Source organism: Cibotium barometz, chromosome 17 (assembly GCF_041138505.1).
Source record: "Cibotium barometz isolate CiBa-2024 chromosome 17, ASM4113850v1, whole genome shotgun sequence".
Classification (NCBI taxonomy): Eukaryota; Viridiplantae; Streptophyta; class Polypodiopsida; order Cyatheales; family Cibotiaceae; genus Cibotium; species Cibotium barometz.
In genome coordinates, this window is record NC_141062.1 from 22411909 (window position 1) to 22433976 (window position 22068).

General features: G+C 47.0%; 1 protein-coding gene across 1 annotated transcript in view; it reads right to left on the bottom strand.

The window, feature by feature from the left end:
• Positions 1–860: 860 nt before the first annotated feature.
• LOC147629790 (uncharacterized) overlaps positions 861–22068 on the bottom strand; it is a 40989-nt gene continuing 19781 nt past the window's right edge. Inside the window, exon 3 of the mRNA XM_086811315.1 lies at positions 861–2307. Coding sequence (XP_086667441.1) covers positions 1663–2307 — 645 coding nt within the window. The 3' untranslated portion in view covers positions 861–1662. The remainder of the gene's footprint in view (positions 2308–22068) is intronic.

Genomic DNA, 22068 nt, shown 5'->3' on the forward strand with positions numbered 1-22068 from the left:
TGACCGCACGTCAACCATAATCTACCACAACAATGATGCAAGTACAAAGCTATCATCCTAGCGTGTCATCCATATCCGCACTAGTTGAACTTGATATCTCAAGGGCACAGAGGGCCCTCTAGCAAAGGTCTTCCATGCCATATGGACAAACTTTATTGACTCTCTCAACCGCTTGGAGCGCATGAGCAAAAATTATGTTCGCAAGTGAAGCCATGCACTTTTCCACCAAAGGACAAAGATTTCTTTTGGCTCTACCAGCCCAAGTGTTTCTTTCCATTTCCCCCACCTTCCCTCCCTCCCCTACATTTCAGCTATCAACACGTGCTTTCCTCATTTCTAGAAAGATCGTGGTTTCATGGAATTTTATTTTTATTTTAAAAAAAGGGAGGATAGAGGGATTCATAAACAAAATAAAAGAACCACATTAGCTGTTAAATACACTTACATAGGGTAAGAACAATTAGAAAGCACATGTAAATATATAACATAAAATAATAGTTCTTACAAATAACGCTATAACAGTAGGTTTGGTCTCCCAAGCTACTCCAAATCTTGTAATTTCTCCCCTATACTCTGTAGAGCTGATCATGATGTATGCACAAATCAACTACCCCACAACTATGATATGCGATATGATATCATTGCAAAACCCTTCCAATCCCCAGTCAAATGATGGTGCTTTCTTTGGGCTAAAGAAATACAAATTCCTGGATGCCCCAATGATTACACTAGACTAACACATACCTTTGAATCTCACTGCATACACACCCCCACCAACACTTAATCAAATAGATGTAAACTTACAATGCGCTATTGGAAGTATTGGACAATGACTTCCAAGAAACCAGCACACCACGCCATTAAAACTATAAGCAACACATGTACCATAATCATCATGCATATTTTAATACTGCAGCCTAGGAACATTACTAAGTCAATTAGAAAACCTGCCCAGTTCATCCTACAAAAAAGATAAGGCCCATATTGGAGCTGACTTGTGTCAATTAGAGTGGCTTCAAATGGCAACTCCATGTTACATCCTGCAATAAAATTTGGCAGCCCTTTGCAGCCACCACCCTCCCACAACTCCATCACAAAACCTGTCAGCAGTATTCATGGGAAGGGGCAGGAGGTTTGTCTGAAGCCACCATCAGTTTGGAATTGCATCAAGTGTGTTTAATTGGTCAAGCCACCATCAGTTTGGAATTGCATCCAGTGTGTTTACTTTGTCCAGCGAGCTTGGTATCCATCTTTCCTTTGTGCAGCTCAAGGATGGACATCCATGCCCTCCAAAGCAACAATACAACAGTACAGTACATTGATGCACTAGCCTAAACAGTCTATAGAACATAATCTGCCAATAGAATGTAACCAAGCACTAAATGCAACAGAACTTATTCCTGACAGTAAAAAGGGTAAATTCTTCTAGAAATACTTGAGTCTTTATGAACGGAAGGGTCATCTTGGAAAGACCCTAAAACAGCAACGGCATCAGTAAGATTACTACAAGAAAACTGAAGGTAACACAACTGATTGACTACTTGTAAGATGATGGGTTGAGACACACATGTAAGACATGCGAAGGGACCAGATCCACCTGCTGATATTATGAATGCGAAATGCTCGGTACCTGGAGAATATGAAGCATGCATACACACCAAATCAAGAAGAACCAGAAGCCCTTTTGGAGGACTTCCTTGCACGCTTTGGTGCCACCTCAGTAACACGAGGCTCCCTTGCAGAAACCAATCTACCGCCTGGACCATCTTCTTTGCTCCCCTTTTCTGCTGCTTTTCCCATTTCGAACCTGTCAACAAAGGACTTCATGGAGCTTTCTGAATTACCAAGGAACCGTGGCCACTGAGCAGAACCTCTTTCACCATTTGGTTTGCTTGAATTGGGGTCCGTAAGACGGTAATGCTCCAGCACTGGACGCGGCGAATTTGCCAGGCTCTCATACACTAGCCACTCTGAAGGTTGGCCAGGTCGATAAGGCAAGAACATGTTACTAACAATTCCCATTTGGCCTGCGCCAGGAGAGATGGCAAGGGGGCCAGATGTGTTCTCTTGAGCATTTTGTTGGGATAGTGCACTCGATCTAATGCCAGGAGTTTCCCTCTTATTTATAATTGTAATTTCACCCGTATCATTGGCCTGTTGCCCCAGATGAGTCTGTGTTCCTAACAGCTTTTTCACAGGTTGAAGTTTCGGCCGCCTCTTGTACCTGCCAAGTTTGCCAGTCTCCAGAAAAGAAAACACTTCTTTTTGGGATCGACAACGGCGCTTTGACACAGGATCAAAATAATACTGCAACATAAAATGCAAAACAAGCCAGAGAAAACATCAGTTTAACACCCAACATAAAATGCAAAACAAGCCAGAGAAAACATCAGTTTAACACCCAACATGCACACCTCCTGCATAACCCATGCAAGACAAGCCCACTTAGTGAACGTTCAGTATGGCATGTTAATTTACGACGCGAAATTATCAAAACAACAATCCACCTTTTAGTCACGAAAAAATATGCACAAAATCATCATATGTTGCCACTCAGAACTCATGCATGCAAGCACCTTTCACACCATATGCCCAAGACTGTGGTCAAGCAGGACAGACCAGTTTTCACATTCCTAAGGTTTCACAACTCTTCAAATCCAGCCCCCAACCATCAATCATTGCATCACAATACACAGAACTGCACCCTGTGCTTAAAGGCTGTGCCACTCAGCTCCAGCCTCCTCCACAAATTGGCTAAGTGATGAGTACATCTGTGAAATCTCCTCACAGCTCAATACCCCATATATATATATACAATGGCTGACCCTTCTGCATTGGTCACTTTAGGTTTCGGACAGGGTGATCACAAAGCATGCCCCCTTAGCACAAAACACACACTGTATCTCAAGAAAAACTCAACAAGAGATGCCTTCAACAACCTGTTGGACAATGACTAATTGATGGCAGTAGGCTAATAGTAACTGCAAACACTGTTAGAGTCACTTGAGGACACTGCTTCAAAAGAACGATGCTTTTATTATGGACTCAAAGCCTCTATAAGTGAGTGGATGGGATAACTCACCAAGAGAACTCCCAACTTCCAAGTCCCTGGGGAACAAGACAAAGTTCTAGCCCTACGCTCTGATAGTAGGCTCTCTGGTATGGAACACCACAGCTTGGGTGACGAGCACAATCAGAGTTGGCCACGCCTCAGTCACACCGAGAGTGGGCTCTCTGGTATGGGACACCACACTTGGGTGATAAAGCAATCAGAGTTGGTCGTGGCTCAAGCACAGGGGAGCTCCAAACCAGCACTATAGTTGCGTGGTAGCCTTGCGGGCCAGCTCCACCCCCCTCATCACCCGCTCCTTCACTGCCTTTCCACCCCCTCCTCAGTCCTGTTTTGCCTCTCTCTCTCTCTCTCTCTCTCTCTCTCTCTCTCTCTCTCCCACAAAAAAAAGGTCGCTTTCACCTTCAGTTTTGCCCGGTCACCTTCGCCTCTTGCCAGACACCCTGTTTTCTTCCCTGGCACTGCTTTGCCACAAGTAGAGCTGCTTTATAATTGCGGGCCCCTTTGGCTCCACCCTTCAGGTGAACTCCATTGCAGTCAATCCGTCCAACCAAGACAACCCTCAACTACCCCTTACTCCATACCACGGAAACACAGTTTTTCCCCAGATTCTGACCCACTGGTGGCCGCTACTGGCTTCCTTGTGACAGTTTGCTTTCCCCAGTCTTCACAAAGAGTACCATACGCCTCTTCCAACATTAGGGTGCTCTTTGGGCAAGGTCCTGAATTTCCCCCACCCTTTTGTGCTCACCACGACAGCAAGAGCCGTGGGGATCCCCTCCATTTGGGTGTTGCATGTCTCACTTGACACATGCTCGCCCGTGCCATAGCTAATCTCCAGCATGAATAGTCTTAATCCTTGATTAATCATCAGTTAGGACAGCATATAGGTCATCAACATCAGCTTCATCACAACCATCATCAGCAATAGCAACATTACCATCAGTAGCATCAGCATAAGCATCAGTATAATATCATCATCAATAGCATCACCATCATCAGCATTGAGGGTGTAGGGTACCAATCAGCAGTGTCCTGTTGAAGGCCAGCCAAGTGGATCCAGCATCACAAGAAAGCGCTAATTTTTATGACATTTTATGCCAAAGTTCATGTCTAAATACTGGCCAACAGCAGTATATGAGCTGACCAGCATCCTCTACCAGTATATAAGCATAAGTCCTCATATTCAGCAAAGATCAAGTCATTTCAGCATCACAAGAAGTAAAAGTCATCATTCATCATGTAGAAGGGGCCATAGGTCACCCCTTTGACCAAGTGCCTAAGCATGTACAAGCATTAAAGCAACCTTTTTGTACTATATAAAATAGACAACCTTGACACCAATCTCTCTGTTCTTCTCTCCTCTATCTTAATCATGTTTAAATCAGCATCTTGTTCTGAATCAGGCTTAGGGTTGTGGATCATTACAGCAAGGCTTCCGCACATCCAACATTGGTATCAGAGCATTCAGGTTGAGCCCACTAAGCAAAGTCCTAAGGAAGGTGCACAGTTCCAACAGAAGAATGCAGCAAGGTAGCAGATGGAGTGGTCTGCAACAAGCGAAGCTAGAGGAAGCATTCCCTGAGGGTATGTACGCAGAACTAGTACATCATTAAGCTCTTAGATCAGTTCCAAAGGCCTAGCAACAGGCATAATCAGTTCCGGCATGTGACCCACCGTTGTGTTAAGGGTAAGGGAAAAGAAGGCATGGAGACAACAGTGGAACAGATGCCCAGTTCTTTAGCAAGACTTGGAGTGGAGATGAGGAGTGAAGGTGTTCAAACAAAAATATTAGTTAAAGTCAAAGTCAGTTAAGTAGAAGGTCAAAGTTAGTAGCAGTCCAGGGAGGAAGGAGGACATAGTGTCCACCCCATCATCAAGTTTAGCAGGAGGGGATGTCATGTGCACGCCCATGCCATGGCTCAGCATGAACAATCTTAATCCCTTATTAATCATCAGTTAGGACAGCATGTAGGTCATCAACATCAGCTTCATCAGAACCATAATCAGCAGTAGCAACATTACCATCAGTAGCATCAGTAGCATTAGCATTAGCATAAGCATCAGTATAAGATCATACCACTCGGCAGCCATACATGCCCTTGGGCAGCAGTTGGCAGCCAACTCTGGGACCCTAGCAACAGTCGGCAATGTCCTGTTGAAGGCCAGCCAAGTGGATCCAGCATCAGAAGAAAACGCTGATTTTTATGACATTTTATGCCTAAGTTCATGTCCAAATACTGGCTGACAGCAGTATATGCTGGCAATATATAAGCATAAGTCCTCATATTCAGCAATGATCAAGTCATTTCAGCATCACAAGAAGTAGAAGTCATCATTCATCATCTAGAAGGGGCTAGAGGTCACCCCTTTGGGGCTGACCAAGGGCCTAAGCATGTACAAGCATTAAAGCAACCTTTTTGTACCATATTAAATACAGAAAACCATGACACCTATCTCTCTCTTCTTCTCTCTCTGTCTTAATCATGTTTAAATCAGTGTCTTGTTCTTTTAATCAAGCTTAGGCAAGGCTTCCGCGCATGCAACATCATTGGAGAACTTCCTTGTCGGGAGTTGCCAACCGGGGTGGGGCGATGAGGGGTGGCGGTTTGGGGGGGGGGGGGGGGGGTGGAGGGGGGTGGTGTTGGCACACCTTAGACACCGTAGCCTCACCATCAACTCGGCCTCCCCGGGACTGGTTCACTTCCCGGACTCTCCACCAGGACCTAGAGTGGGTTGCATTCTTCTCAAGGCATGGTATTCCCCTAGTAATCCTTGGGCCTCACCTTCAAATGTATTTGCTTTATAATGGAATTGAGAAATGCATAAGATAGATTCTTGGCCTTGATTCCGATGTCTCCTTCCTTTCCTTGATGACTCTCTCCTGTGGTATCTAGACTAACCATAGCCACTCTTACTGATCCGAGCAGTTCCTGTCAAAACAACTTGTCTACTCCAATCTCTATAATATCCTTGTCCTTCCATTTTTTGTTGCTAGACTCTTACCTTTGTAATGCATTGAAGCAAAGTCATGATGTCTTGGTCTTTGATGCTCTTGCTGACACTTGGTGACCTGACATGTGGATCAAATGACTGAAATGGGGAAAGAAAGGGCCTATTTATATAAACATCTACCTTTTTAGGGCTACTCAACCAATAGTCCAACATGCTAGACCTGTTTTCCGGCTTACTTGATCTGTTGTTCATGAGAGTACCAGCTCATGGGTTCCTACTCACAACCACCCTCTCCCACCAAAGCTTTGTGCCACCTTTGAATTGTAGAATTGCCAAAGATGGCTTTTATAGTGGGAGACCATGGCCACTTGCTACCTAGCCGCTCCACCTTTAATGAGGATTACCCCTCCCCCAATAGCGGATGAGGATAGTTGGCTTCCACAAGCACAAGTGGCACATTGATCTCTCACCTCTCAAAGTCGTGGGCAACCCCTCGAGGAGTATGTGGCTTTGGGCCTAGCCCAACTTCAGAGGGATCTGTTGTTCACCTGAGAGTACCATCTTGCACGTTCCTACTCACAACCACCCTCCACCAAATCTGTCCCAGCTTTGAGTTGTAGAATTGCCCACAGTTGTTCATTCTGGCATTAATCTTCCCATTAATTGCCTGCATTGTGATGCTTATCAAGTCATACCTAACCACTCCACCTTCGATGAGGATTACCTCTCCCCAACAATTAGCGCATGAGGACACACCTTAGCCTCACCATCAACTCACCATTCCCCGAGTTTGGCTCACTCCCCAGGCTTCTCCACCCAAACCCAAAGTGGGTTGCATTATTCTCGAGGCATGATGTTCCCAAGGTGATCTTTGCTATGCATTAAAGGGCCCCCACCTTTTGACGTATTTGCTTTATCATGGAATTGAGAAATGAATGATATAGATTCTTGACCTGGACCTTCCAATGTCTCCTTCCTCTACTTGATGACTCTCTCCTGTGGTATCTAGACTAACCATAGCCAATCTTGTTGCTTCGATCAGTTCCTTGTCAAAACAATTCGTCTACTGCAGCCTCTAGAATACCTTGTCTTGCAATTGTTTTTTTTTGTAGCTACTCTCTTACCTTTGTCATGCATTGAAGCAAAGTCATGATGACTTGGTCTTTGATGCTCCTAAATGCTCTTGCGCTTGGTAACCTCAGAGGAGGATCACATGACTAAATGGGGAAAGAAAGGGACTATTATACAAATATCTACCTTTTTAGGGCTACTCAACCAATGGTCCAATATGCAACCTTTTGTCCACCTTCCTTGAGCTTACTTGATCTGTTGTTCACGTGAGAGTGCCAGCTCATGGGTTGCTACTCACCATAGTAGCAAAGAAACGCATTTCATTCATTTTTTATGAAACGAAATGTTTCAGAAATGTTTCTTTCGAACGAAACGTGTTTCTTTCCCTCCCACCTGTTATCATACGATTTGGGCATTTTTTTAATCCAGAGAACTCGTTTTCAAAAAAATATCTACCTTCACCTACGAAAACCAACAAAGAAGCTACTACGTTGCAAAAATCAGCCCCTTCCAGCTCCTCCCACACTTCTCAGCTTCCATGCCCACCATCTCTAAGGTTAGTTGTGCTAATTTGTGCCTTTTTTCTTCGATTTTGCAAAAACACACACACACACAGATTTTGAAATTTTGGGATTTTTATGCCAAGGTGCCAATCTTGCCTTGCCTTTCAAGATGCCTTGCACTAGGGATGCCATGTGGGCCCATGTCACTCCTGTATCAAGATATGGTGGTTCAGGCACCCAAATGTAATTTTTGCAGGGTTTACTTAGGAGGTACTATAATCCATGCTAAGGCCCATTTCTTAGGTTTAAACTGGGGAAAGCATTGGTGCATGCAAAATTGGTGCCTACAAACATCAAAGCCAAGCTACAAGAATGGAAAAGCCAGCAATTGGCAAGACGCGGTTGCGGAAGTTTGCCTAAGGATATTGATGCTAGGGTGGATACAGGTGATGCATCAAAGAGAACACAGTTGGACTCAAAGGAGGGTGCACAGAGCCAAGCAGGATTCGGGGCGCTATTTCCACTCCCACAGCAACACGAAGCCCTTTGCCTGCAGGACCTAGGGTCTCCCTAAAGAGAGCAAGCATTCAAGCAAGCATGCAAAAGTAGGCAATTAATGATGCAACTAGGGAACTCACTAGGCTTTTCATCCAATGCGCTTTGACTTTTCACATTGTGCACACCCCACAATGGAAAAAGGCCATGAGGGCAATCAGCCGCATTGGATGTGAGTGGGAGGGACCCTCCTATGAGACCTTGCGCTCTAAAGAGCTCAGGAGAGAGCAACAACCATTGGAGGTGGAGATGGAGCCATTAAAAGCCACTTGGACCAAGTATGGTTGCACATTGTTATGTGATGGGTGGTCGGATATATGCAAGAGGAATGTGTACAATGTTTTGGTGTCCTCTTACAAGGGCACTATTTTTTTGCATGCCATTGATGCATCTGTGCCTAGGACAATGGTGACACAAGTTTATATGGCGACACCTGCGAGAGGCTATCATGGAGATATACCCACAAAACATAGTGCACGTGGTCACTGATACTGAGAGCAACTGTCTCTATGGGACGAATGCTAGAGGATGAGTCCCCGCAAATTGTATGGCATCCCATAGCCTAGAATTTCTCATTGAAGATCTTGCAAAGATTGGGTGGATTGCTGACATTTTCAAGAAGCGCACATGGCGGCTGCGTGTGTGGAAGCAGCCAGGCGGGAACCCTTTGCAGCGTGGAGCAGTCCACATGCTGGTGGCGGCTGCATGTGTGGAAGCAGCCAGGTGGGTGACCTTCTGCAGAGAGCTATGGTGCAGGTTCTTACCGAGTTTCTGCAGAGAGCTCAGTCGAAGGACCGGGGGTGCTCTACAAAGGAACCACGGTCCATGATCAGGGCCTGGTTGATGGCATGCCTGGAGCTGTGGCCGGTGGCATCTCCAGCACCGTCACCTCACCGCATGTCTAGAGCTGTGGCGAGACTTGGATACAGAAGATCAAGCTAAGATGCACGGGAGGATGTTCATGGAAGAGATGTGTTGTTCCTCTTTGTAGGCATATGCTCACTTATGGTAGTGCTATGTGTGAACAGGGCTTAACCAAGGGCACTTTTTCCCATGTGGTTTTTCCCCTTGGACATCAAGTGTGAAAGGACACTCTAACATATAATATTTTGTACTTCTATATTATATGGATGTGGCACACATGCAAGGGTTGACTTGCATTTTGTGGATACCACACTTTTGGCTCTCCCTCTCTCTCTCTCATTTCTGTGTGTGAGCTATTCTACCCTGCACCTAACCCTAATGTGCAGGTCTGTGTGTCTGAGTGTGTGAGTCCAACACCCAACATTTGGTATCAAAGCTGGGAGCTGGCCAAATTCTGCTGCTGGAAGAAACTTGCGAAATTCCGTCGACGCTGTGCTTTTCCATCGCCTGCGATATTTCGTCGCCGTCCGTCCGGTCGTTCTGCCGTTGCTCCACCGTCTGGCCGCCAGAAACGGGCGGCACTAGTGGGGAGCCCACTACCACCGCCCAGCTCGCGGGCGGCTCTGCCATCTCCAGCCGGCACCCAGTACCGCCGCCGCCCAGCTCCGTCACGGTTCCGGCCACCCTCGCCGTCAGCGCTCCCATCCGGTCGCCCAGAGGCACGTCAGTGTTCTGATCCCTTCCGGCCTTCGTCGCCGAGCATCGACCCCCCATTCTGCTCCGTCGACATGTTTCGTTCCGGCTACTGCTCTGTTCGTCCATCCGTTCGCTCTCGCCAGCGACTCGTGCCCAGGTGACGCCCATTCCGACTTACCTGCGGCCAAAGCCGTGCTCGCCTTGCTCTGAGCGCCCGCCTCCGTCTGCCGACTCACCCGACACCTGCCCAGCTGCAACGACGACGACGACTCGACGGCTGCCGCCCGTTCTGTGTTCCGTTGCCGCCGGGCCCTGGTGCAGCTTGCCTACGGCTGCCGCCCCCGCCTATCCCATCAGCTCGGTAAGCTCCAGCTCCAGCTCCCCGTCGGCTGCCCACAGCCATCTGCCGCCCTGCTGGCTCCCTCCAACGCCCGTTAGCTCTATTAGACTGTCTGCTCCAAGCCTGCTGCCCTTGCCTGAAGGTATTTCTCTGTACACATTTTTGGTCAAATACAAATACAGATTTTGCAGCCATTCCAGTGCAGGTCATATGCAGATTTTGCAGAAACTTCTGTGCAAGTCAAATTCAAAGAAAATTGCAGGTGCAATTTGGGGGTTTTCAAAATTGAGGTCAAAATCAGCAAATTGAACCTCTTTCATTTGCAAAAATTTGGGGGTTTTCAAAATTGAGGTCAAAATCAGCAAATTGAATCTCTTTCACTTGCAGAAATTTGGGGCTTTTGTGGAAATTGGCCAATTAGATGCACATTGAAGCGATTGGAGTGCATAAAAATTGGGGATTTTCAGATTGGAGCATGTAATTGGGCATTACAGCTGCGATTTGTCGCGTATGTATACACATTGGGTGTAATTGGACAATTTGGTGCAGGTTTACACTTGCTTTGGTTTGCAGGCATACATTTGCACAGGACATTTGGTTGCCTGGCAGTGCACATTGGTGCTTGGTTTGCTTGCAGATATATTTTGTTGACATGGCACAGAATGCTACAGATGTATTTGGTGTGCTCACCCAGGAGGACAAGCTGGATGGATCTAACTACTCCCTCTGGAGTTTCATGATCCGTAATTTGCTGGTAGCCAAAGGGCTTTGGGGCATCGTGTGTGGTGATGACACACGCCCACTTACCATACAGCCAGCCACGCCTCAAAGGGGAGGTGCTCAAAGAGCTCCTGATGTAGATCCTGCTCCCACACAAGAGCAGAAGAAATGGGACTCTAGAGATGCACAGGCCATGTCATTGATAGCCCTTTCAGTGAAAAGGACTATTATTCCGCACATTCGTTCTTGCAAGACATCGAAGCTTGCATGGGACACATTGGAAGAAGCAATGTATCAGGTACGCAACGAGGCAAGAGTTGCCTACTTGAAGAGGCAATTGGATCTTCTTTCTATGGATGAGGGTGACTCCATGGCAGATCATCTCACCAAAGTGAAAGATTTGCAGGAACAATTGCTCAACATTGATGAGGTTATCCCAGATAGACAGATGGTCACCAACACTCTTCATTCTTTACCGCCTTCCTACTTGGGCTTTCACACCTCTCTCAACCTCTCAATGAGAGGAGGTGCTGATCCCGTCACTTTTGAAGAGCTCGTGGGTTTACTCTTGCAGGAAGAACAAACAAGAGCAAACTTATCGAGCAACCGTGGTGGAGAAAAGGCATTTACAGCCAAGGATAAAGGTAAAGCAAAGAGCTTTAGGCATGGGAGACAACAGTCTAGCAAGGCTGGTCATGGCCCTCTTCTAGTGGTGAAAAGTCCGACAAAGGGGATGCAAACAAGCCCAAAAAGAAGGGCAAATGTCACTACTGCCATAAGCCTGGACACTACATCAGTGAATGTAGGAAGCGGATTGCAAAAGAGAAAAGGAAAGAAGCAGGCAATGCAATAGCAGACTCTTCTGATGACAAAGCACAGAAAACAGCTAATGTAATCCAGGAAGAGCACACTTTTTTGGTCACATGCACTAGTGACACACCAAGTGCTTCAAACACTGATATGTCTTGCATTGCATCTAACAAACAGAATGCATCATGGTATTTTGATAGTGGTGCTTCGAGCCACATCACTTCATGCAAAGATGTATTTCAGCACTTGGTTTACGCTTCAAATGGCCGCACTGTATCATGTGCAGATCATACCACATATCCAGTAAAGGGAATTGGTAATGTCATACTTATTGCAGCCAATGGTGCCAATATATGTATGAAAAATGTATTGTATGTTCCAGGGATAAAGAAAAATCTGCTCTCCGTCTCAGCCATAAACGACCAAGGTTTAAAGGTTGAATTTGAAGATGGGAAGTGTTTGGTAAGAGACCCATCAAAGGGTTATGAAATAGTCACTTTGGAACACGATACAAAGACTTGTATAAGCTGGACAGCTATGACAAGCGCACTTATGATGCAAATACAGTGGCTGCCCACACTCCTGCTATGCATGATGCAGAGCTATGGCATGCTCGTTTTGGGCATGTAAATTTTCAGAGTTTGATGCTTTTGCAGAAGCATCATATGGTTGATAATATGCCGCCTCTTGAGTCTCCACCAAGACATGTATGTGAGGGGTGTATTTTGGGAAAGATGCAACGAAAACCATTCCCCAAAGATAGAGCTGTTAGAGCTGAAAGTAAATTACAGCTTATACATAGTGATGTATATAGTCCAATGCGGACACCATCCATAGGGGGGCATCTTTACTTCGTCACATTCATTGATGACTACTCCAGGTTTGCTTGGGCTTACCCCTTGAAAGCGAAAGCAAATGTGTTTACATGCTTTCGACACTTTGTAGCAATGGCTGAAAATATGTGTGGATGTAAAGTCCAAACACTCCGCTCAGATAGAGGTGGAGAATACATGTCAAATGCATTCAAGGATTATATGCTTCAAAAGGACATCAAACACCAATGTACTGTGCCTTATACACCGCAGCAGAATGGTGTAGCTGAAAGGAAAAATAGATCTCTCATGGAGATGGCAAGATGCATGGTGAAAGCACAAAAGTTGCCTCACAAATTTTGGATGGAAGCTATAATGTGTGCAGCTCATGTGTTGAACAGGTGTCCAACAAAAGCTTTGAAAACCATAACACCATTTGAGGCTTGGTATAGCCGAAAGCCAACAGTGGATTATATGCGTACATTTGGGTGTTTGGCATATGCACATGTGCCAGAACAACTCCAAACAAAGCTAGATGACAAAGCAATTAAATGCATTTTTGTGGGCTACAGCAATGAAAGCAAAGGATACCGTCTTTATAATCCAACTACACAAAGGATTTTTGTCAGTAGAGATGTGGTATTTGCTGAAAATTCAGAACAGCCCATGTATAGCTTGTATAAAAGCAATGATACAAGCATACAGGACATGTTTGATGGACTTTTACCCATTGCAATTAGGGGGGATTCAAATCAGCCAGCCCCTACACAAGAAAATCCTCATGTCGAACATGTGGAACAGTCAGCCATTCAGCCCCCTTCTATGGAAGAATAGATGATCTTGTCAGGGAAGAGCAAACAGCCATAGACACAGCCAAGTCAGTACCAAGATGGTTGCTGAAAACTTTGCAAGAAAGCAAACTTGCAGCTCCACTCACAGGTAGAACAAGGGCTAGTTCCAGCCATACTTTGAATGCACATCGTGGGGAGTTTGCATTCGCAATGGGTGGTCTCTTTGATTCAGAAGAGCCTTCTTCTTATGAAGAAGCACATGAGAATGAGCATTGGTTGCAAGCTATGCAAGCTGAAATTTCTTCTATAATGAAGAACAATACATGGGATCTTGTGGAATTGCCTAAAGGCAAGCATGTAATTGGAACAAAGTGGGTGTACAAAGTCAAAAGAAAGTCTGATGGTACTATTGACAGGTACAAAGCAAGACTTGTGGCTAAAGGCTACTCCCAGAAAAAGGGAATAGATTATGAAGAGACTTTTGCTCCTACTTCGAGAATGACAACAATAAGATCAGTGATTGCATTGGCTGCCCATAAAGGATGGAAAGTGCATCAATTGGACATCAAAACTGCATTCTTAAATGGGGATTTACAGGAGGAAGTATATGTAAATCAGCCCATTGGTTTTGTAGTTCCTGGTGAGGAACATAAAGTATGCAGGTTGCACAAAGCATTGTATGGGTTAAAGCAAGCTCCAAGAGCTTGGTATGATAAGATACATGCTCATCTAACCAGCCAAGGTTATGAGAATAGTCCAGCTGAAAGCACATTGTATGTGAAGAAAACCGATGCCGATATTCTCATAGTCATCTTGTATGTAGATGACATGCTCATTACAGGTACTAGCAAAGCACAAATTTCAGATTTCAAAGCTGATTTGAAAGCTGAATTTGATATGTCAGATTTAGGGCCTTTACACTACTATCTCGGCATACAGTTTATGCATACAGATGATGGCATTGTTATGCAGCAAACTAAGTACATAAAAAGTTTGCTAAAAAGGTTTCACATGGATGAATGTAAGCCCATTTCTACTCCCGTAGAACCAGGTGTACGGCTTACTATGCATGATATTGGAGACCCTTTTGAGGCCGGCATTTACAGCTAGGCAGTGGGATGCCTCATTTCCTTTCGGACTAGGTATGGCCATTACGAATTTCTCGTATTACCTTTTGGGTTAACCAATGCTCCAGCCACTTTCCAGCAAATGATGAACGATCTTTTTCGTGAACATTCGGGAAAATTTGTGGTTGTGTTCCTGGATGATATTTTGATATATAGTCGTACTCTTGAGGATCATGTTAGACACCTCACGATTGTCTTAACTATTTTAAGACAGAATCAACTATATGCTAAATTAAGTAAATGTGAGTTTTTCATGACAGACATCATTTACTTGGGACACAAGACCGCCACGAAGCTACCCTCGCGGACCTCGAGACTGCTGCCGGCCTCGGCTACATGAAGCAGGTGCACGTCTGCACTAGATCCAAGCTCCTGACCATAGAGCTCTCACAAAGACACGCGAGACTCTATATGACTAATGACTAATCTTGGCCACCCTTTTATAGGCTCTTGGCCGGTCATCGGACGTCCACACTTGGGCTCCCGCCTGTCCATACTTGGGTGCCCGCCCATTAGTCTATCCCTAGCCCAGCTCGCCAATCAGCCTGCCGAGCTCCAAGCTTCCCGAAACCTAAGCTAGTCTTGTGTGCGTGTAGCACACGGTAGATACACACTATGCACATGACACCAGGCCTCTCTCTTACACCTCCCGGGGTAATTGCATGTGTGCGATCCAATCTCCAAGGGACGTGGCTGGTCCTGTGCTCAAGGCGCCCCATGATAGATGAGGTCGGGCCCCTAACATGTGGCCACCGGGTAAACGGATCAAGGGGTTCCACACCAAAGGCTGCCGAAGCCGCTCCTCAGAGCTTGTTGGAGCTAGCTGCCTTAGGGCGGCCTAAAGCTGGCTGCAAATCTGTCCTCAAAAGCTGGACTAAAACCGTGGGCCCGCATCTCTATGAAAATCCATATGGTACTTTGCAGCCAAGGGCCCCCTAGACTCGGAATGCGGGCTGAAATCTAGGCCAAGAGGAAATCCTTCCAAGGCTCACCACCGGGAAGGAGTCCTCTAACGATCAGCTTGCCCAACAGGACACGGCTCTGAATAGCGGGGTCAATGAGGCCTAGCCTCCCTCTGCTACATGGCCTCTCGTCTCACTGCCGGCTCATAGGAAGTTCCTAATCAAACACTGTACCTGGCCAATACATGCTCGAGAGAAGGCCCAGCACGAAGTAATGTACCACATGGTGGCAAGAAGAACCTGGTTCACCACCACCACTCTACCTGCCAGGGAGAGCCTCACAGAACTCTAGTATAAAAGTTTCTTCCGAATGCTCAGACGAAGAGGGGCGAGCTACTGCTCTAGAGAAATGCCGATGCTAACCTGGCAACAAAGATAGCAAACTAGAGTGCCCCTCGGAATCCACTGGAAAGGCTCAACTAAGCGCAAGTCGGGGTGGGTGCAGAGCCTACCCAAAAACCACACGACTTGTGCTAGTTGATCTATGCTCCTGATGCATGGCAAAAACCTGATGCATGGCAAAAACCTCGATCGCCTCCACAAATCCTGCGAATACCATCTCTCCTCCTGTGGAAGCCGGCTATCTCAAAGAAATCCCTATGACTTTGTCACCGCCCTGGGTCCAAGAAGAAGCTCTGGCGTGGTATCTGTACTCCACCCTCCTCTCCTCAATAGATCTAATCTCCATGCGGGCGGCAGCAAGCTGGCTCTCTATCCATGGGCTATCTAGGGAGCGCTCCTGAAGCCACTGTAAAGAGGCCAGACTCCTCCTCAGACTCCACTCCTGCTCCCTAAAGCCCTCCAATCTGCTTTGGGCTGCCTCCTGCAAGAAACCGTTGAAATACCCTAGGCCAGCATCCAATGTGCACGCAGCAGAGCCTGCGGAAAAATCCAATCCCGCCCAAATCTGCTCTATCCTATTGCAGATCTCGGGGTCCTGAATGAGGCTGTCCGAAATCCTAGAGCTCGCCTACCTATCATGCCTCCAGGGGTCCTCTAAGGAAAGAATAACCGGGGCGTGGTCTGAAAAAGGTAGTGCCTGCCAAGATACCAATCATCCCCCCATGGCTGCAAGCCCTCGTCAACGTAAAACCTGTCATGTCTAGAGAGGTTAGGACCGGTGCAGCTCCTATCCGATCGCGAGAAGCTGAGGCTCCCGGGACTGCGCCCAAACTCTGGAAGATGCCAAGGGTCATGTCCCCTAAGTACCAATGTCGTCTCCTCCCAAGCAGAGTACTCTGCTCCTGAGATGGTGGCCGTACCTCCTCCAAGTCTGTCCTCTGCTGCCACTATCATGTTGACATCACCACCCATGCACCAAAAGTCAGCCCCAAATGGACTGTGCTCCAAAAGAGGGCTCTACCTACAGTGGCGTTCGGGGCATAAACATTGAGGAAGCCAACACTATCCTCTCCAATCAATATAATAACCGCCTCAGGATTATAACTCCTGAGCATGTCACTCTCGAAAGCTGCTTGCTGACAGAAATACAAACTACTCCCTGCATCCCTGAAGGGACGAAGGATGAAGACCAGAACGTATGGCTCTTGCCAGGTAAAATCTTCCTGCATCGGCGGGTGTGCCTCTCTAGAGGTGATGCTCTTGGAGGAAAAGAATGTCGATAGGTCCCCCCATTATGGTCTTTGAAGCTCTCCTCTGAGGACACCTCGTCTCTGAAAGCACTGAGGCCCCCCTAAACCCTGTATGTTCCACAAGACTATCCACATATCAATCTCTGTGTGAGGCGGAACTCGCCGATATGTCCTCCACTTGGAGAGTCTTGGGCGAGGGTTTAGACGGGGAATAATCATAATCTATCCTGGAGCGAAGGCGCGCCAAGTGGGCGCGGATCTTGTCCTCCATGTAGCTCCACTCTGTCCGAGCGGGAGAGAGTGCGTACTCCAGACTCCATCGATCACAATGGAGGTACTTGTAAGAAGGGGCAAGAGGTACTGCAACAGAAGTATGCATGAACACAAAAAGAAGCACCTCCGGGCTGGAGGCCACCATCTCCCCGTCTTGGTCTCTGCGGCCCGAGCCTCCAAGCTCCATCCTAGCCAATGGCCAAAGATGGGTGAGTACGTTGGTGATGCGAAGGTCGTGAAGATGATGGGAGAGCTCAAGCACCTGCCCCTGGATGGCGGCTATCACAGACTCTAAATCCCACTCCGTCCCCGGGGCTGCACTCAACGAGAAAGAGAAGATCATCGTGCCATTCTCTGGCGTAAAGGGTCTCCCATCTGGAGTGGTGAAAAACCACACATACCCGAATAGGTGCTACTGTCTGACATCGGAAGAAACTATAATCCACAGGCTGCCCCAAGATCCTAGGGGGCCCACTTGGGGACTCTGGCGGGAGAGCCATAACCGGAGAGGCGACAATGGTCATCTCCATCAGCTCAGATAAGCGGTAAATCAAGCGGCGGACGAAACTCGCCAGCTACCTTGGCTCCGGGTCGGGGGTTGCAAGGGATTGACGAGAATGCTCTGGAGTGGCGGAAAGAGAGAGGGGGGGGGGTGCTCTGATGAGGTCGGGGCTGAAGGAGATGCTGCAGATAGAGACGGGGGCGAGGATGGAGGAGGAGGGGGAGGGGGCGGGGGAGGAGGAGGCAAGGGGAGGGGGACGGGGACGGGACGGGGGAGGAGGCGGAGGCGGAGGCGGAGAGGCCGGAGAGGGGTGCTGCTGGGAGAGATCCATCGGGGAGGAAGGTTGCTGGAAGAGGCTCACCGCCGCGAGCACAGTGGGGTCTACCAACCTCACTGGGCACTGAGAATTTGAGGAGGGATCTCGGTGGGAAATCAGCCGGACAAAAAGGAGAGGTCGGAGGGGCTCGCTCAGCACTGGAGGGGGCCCATCGCCAACGGGTGAGTGCTACGATAAATGCTCATAACGGTTCTCTGACAGAACTAAATCCTCCTATGCACGGCCAACTTGGCGCGCGTACGACGACGGCACTCAGCCCTGGTGGTCGGCTGACGGCCCGGGCGCGTACCAGCAGTCCCGCCTCTCTCCGATAGCTATGTCGTCCACGGTCAGGACCTGGTGCTCTACTGCTTGAGAACCAGCCTCTCTCTCTACCCCCTGGTGAGGATCTGAATGGGATACTAGGGGAAACCACTAGAGGCGATCTCTTGGACTGACGTCAAGAGCAAGCTCTGGCTAGATGGCCCATCTGCCTGTAGATGAAACATTGGCCTAGAAGGCCTTAATACTTCACACGCTGAATGGGGTCTCCCCGGAGACATGGGATAGATATAACATGTGGCACTAAATCTGGTGAGGCAACATAGATGCGAAGAGATGGAATCCCAACTGCTGCACAAGGGCCAAGGCAGGAGTAGGGGGAGATTCCATCACTCCCCCGATGGCACCACCAATCACTAGGAGAAGAGGAAGGTATTCCTTCCTAAGGCCAGAGAAGCAAACTGTCACTAGGAAGCTTGACATGCCAGCAAGTGGATCAGACGCAAGGTCAAAGCTGTGCTGCCACCACACAAAGGAGGCTTGCACCGTACGCAATGTGAGGGGGCTCAACTGCATGACTCGCTCTGACGCCACTGGCGAGTCGAACTCCTCCTGGTAGTAGCCACGCCCCAGAGGGTGAATGTCTGTGATCTTTGCACGCTCACCTATGAGGCTCACCTGTAGAAGATCCCTGAGTCGTCCGCGCGTGGGACAGCTACCAACAATTTTGCAAATCAGGGTGGGGCCTCTAAAGCTACAACAGTCATGGTAAGAATCTGAAGGTTCGCTTCGGAAAAGAATAAGCAAGAAACAACAGCCTCAGTCGGGGATGACAAAGCGGCCTCTTGGGGGTGAAGACCAAAAAGTGCCGAAAACTTGACGAGATGAGAATGCCTCGAAGATCTTGAAAGTCAACCTGCGGGAAAAGGGAGCGGAGAGAGGAAAAGAAAAAAACCCACGGCAGCGGGGAGGCAAGGAGATGGGAAGAAAAGGAAAAAAAAAAGTGGGAAGGGGGGGGGGGGGCGGGGGGGAAACGAACAGAGGGGGAGAGCTCAGAGAGACGCACACGACTTTATCTTGTTTGCTCAGTGGACTATGTCACTCTTTCTTGCTTTATATATTGTTTCTTGAGTTTTGTACAATTGCCATTATCTTGATTCATGATGCTGCCAGTTTATTTCCAACTGCCTACTGTGACTAGGTCACCCTGAATCTTTAGTTTTAACTTGTAAACATGTTTTAAAGTGTAAATGATGCATGTTTAATATTGTTTTGCAGGCAAGGCAAGATATTTTTTGCACATTATAAACTCGTATATAAACTTTGGGCTCTACCACTTACACTACGTGTTGGTACACTGACCACACACCTTGGATGAGAGGTGGGCTCAAGTAGTAAGATATTTTTTGCACATTATAAACTCATATATAAACTTTGGGCGCTACCGCTTACACTCCGTGTTGGTACACTGACCACACACCTTGGATGAGAGGTGGGCTCAAGTAGTAAGATAAAACAATCACTCGCAAGCATAGATGGCCTGGTGTTTCAAAAGCATTTCTACTACACATAGTTTATAGGCATTTCGACCACCAATAATTTGTAGGCATTTCGGCCACTAACTCACACTACCCTCTCAAGTGCCCATGTTCCCTTCCATTTGCTCTCTATTGTTCCACCCACACATGGTAGAAACAATCTTCAAGAGAGCACATAAGACAAGAGAACGCTACACATGGTATGTTGTGCTTGACACTACCCTTTGAAGTGCCCATGTTTCCTTCCATCTGCTCTCTATCGTTCCACCCATACATGGTAGAAACAATCTTCAAGACAGCACGTAGCACAAGAGAGCACTACACAGGGTATGTGAACCATAAGTTCCACAAGTCCAATGCATCCCAAATAAAGGGAGCCAAAAAGACTAATCCATCCCAATAAAGGAAGCCATAAACAGTGTTCCTTGAAACCATCTCAAGGCAAACAACAACACACTATTCTCCTTGTACAGGCATACAAGGGTTAGTGAACATCAAAAGCACGTCATAATAAGTAACAAAAGCACCAACTTTGCAAATTCAAAGTATACTTAGCTTTGCTTTTCCTGGTTCAATCCTGTGACATGAGGGTTATGAAACCACCAAGCCAGCCAAAAGGTATTTCCCCATATTGCTTGCCTTTAAACTTGATAATAAGATGGTTCAATCCTGTGACATGAGGGTTATGAAACCACCAAGCCAGCCAAAAGGTATTTCCCCATATTGCTTGCCTTTAAACTTGATAATAAGATCCATAAATCAGGCATACATAGCAAATTCCGTATAGAAGAAAATACAGGCAATAAAGCCAATTCCACGATTCCAAAATAGATTCTGAGAATCCATAAATCACATTATCCTTTGCACATGCCTTGATGCATAGTTGCTCCCATAAGTGGATAGGTTGACCATCTTTAACTACACTAATAGTCCGTGTTTATATCCCAACAGCATCATCTTCACATAAAAGTGTGAAAAAGCCAATGCTCTGATACCAACGTAACTTCACGAGCGCGACACGTAGGGGTTTCGCAAAACGCTTGACCATTAATGCAATTAAACACTGAAATCGGCCACAACCTTAAACATAACTGTAAAAGAGAGATGTGCACATCTGACACCGCATAGAGACCAAAATGAACCCCCCCCTCTCCCCCCCCCCCCCCCCCCTTTGGAGTATTTTATTACCCAAGGAGAATAATATCATATACAAGCTTTGAGGGCCTTACTCTCCCCATGGGAGATGCCGGATTATCCATATACAACCATCATTGGACCATACACACGGGCTATCATCAAAAGAAGCCCCTAAATACCATGAAGGTGTGTAAACCATCTCTTCCCGTGAGGGTACTGATCTTCCCCTAAATACCATGAAGGTGTGTAAACCATCTCTTCCCGTGAGGGTACTAATCTTCCCCATCACCACAGGTCTTCAAGATGCCATATGTGAGAAAAACTCAACTGAAGATAATATACCATATACATCACCATGAACAAGTCAAGCAGCATCAATTGAGCTGGTACAGCAGCTACAGAATCTGAAACATGAGGTACAGCCCTCCACTCAGCCGGTACAGCATGTACAATGGCTGGTACATCAGGTACATAATCTGAAAACAGCAGGTACAGCCCTCCACTCAGCCGGTACAACAAGTACAATGGCTGGTACAGTAGGTATATTAGTTGATTCACCTCATACAACATGCATACAGCCATAAAGAGGCTAAAAACCTTCTGTAGAGGGGAGTGAAGTTCTTCTATAGAGACTCTCCATAAGGCGATGTAGACAAGAATGTGAGCAACCAACATGGTAGAAGAGAGCTTGCAGCAAGAGAACCTACTCCAAATGAAGAGAGAGGGCTCCAATTTATAGATTAGGGCCTCCCATGAACTATAATGGCAAGAGAAGGCTATAATGACAAGTGGAGAGCCGCACAATAGCTGAAGTGACAAGTGTGAGACCACTTGTCTCACTTTGATACACTTTCTAACAATTGTCAGGCCACTTGTCTCACTTTGGTCCAACTTCTTGCCACGTGTCCCAATCTAAGAGATGGGTCCTTCCATAAACTTTCTCTCTAAAAATATCCCAACTGGTAGCCCATTTGTCATAGGTACTTTGGCAACTCTGTCGGAATGCACAGCGGAAAAATGAGACAAATGCTATGGAGAACAAAACGCAAAAGTGTAGAGAGAGAGAGAGAGAGAGAGAGAGAGAGAGAAGCTGTATAAACTCTACTATATACACAACAATCCGATACAAAAACGGTGTGGGGGGCAAGGGTG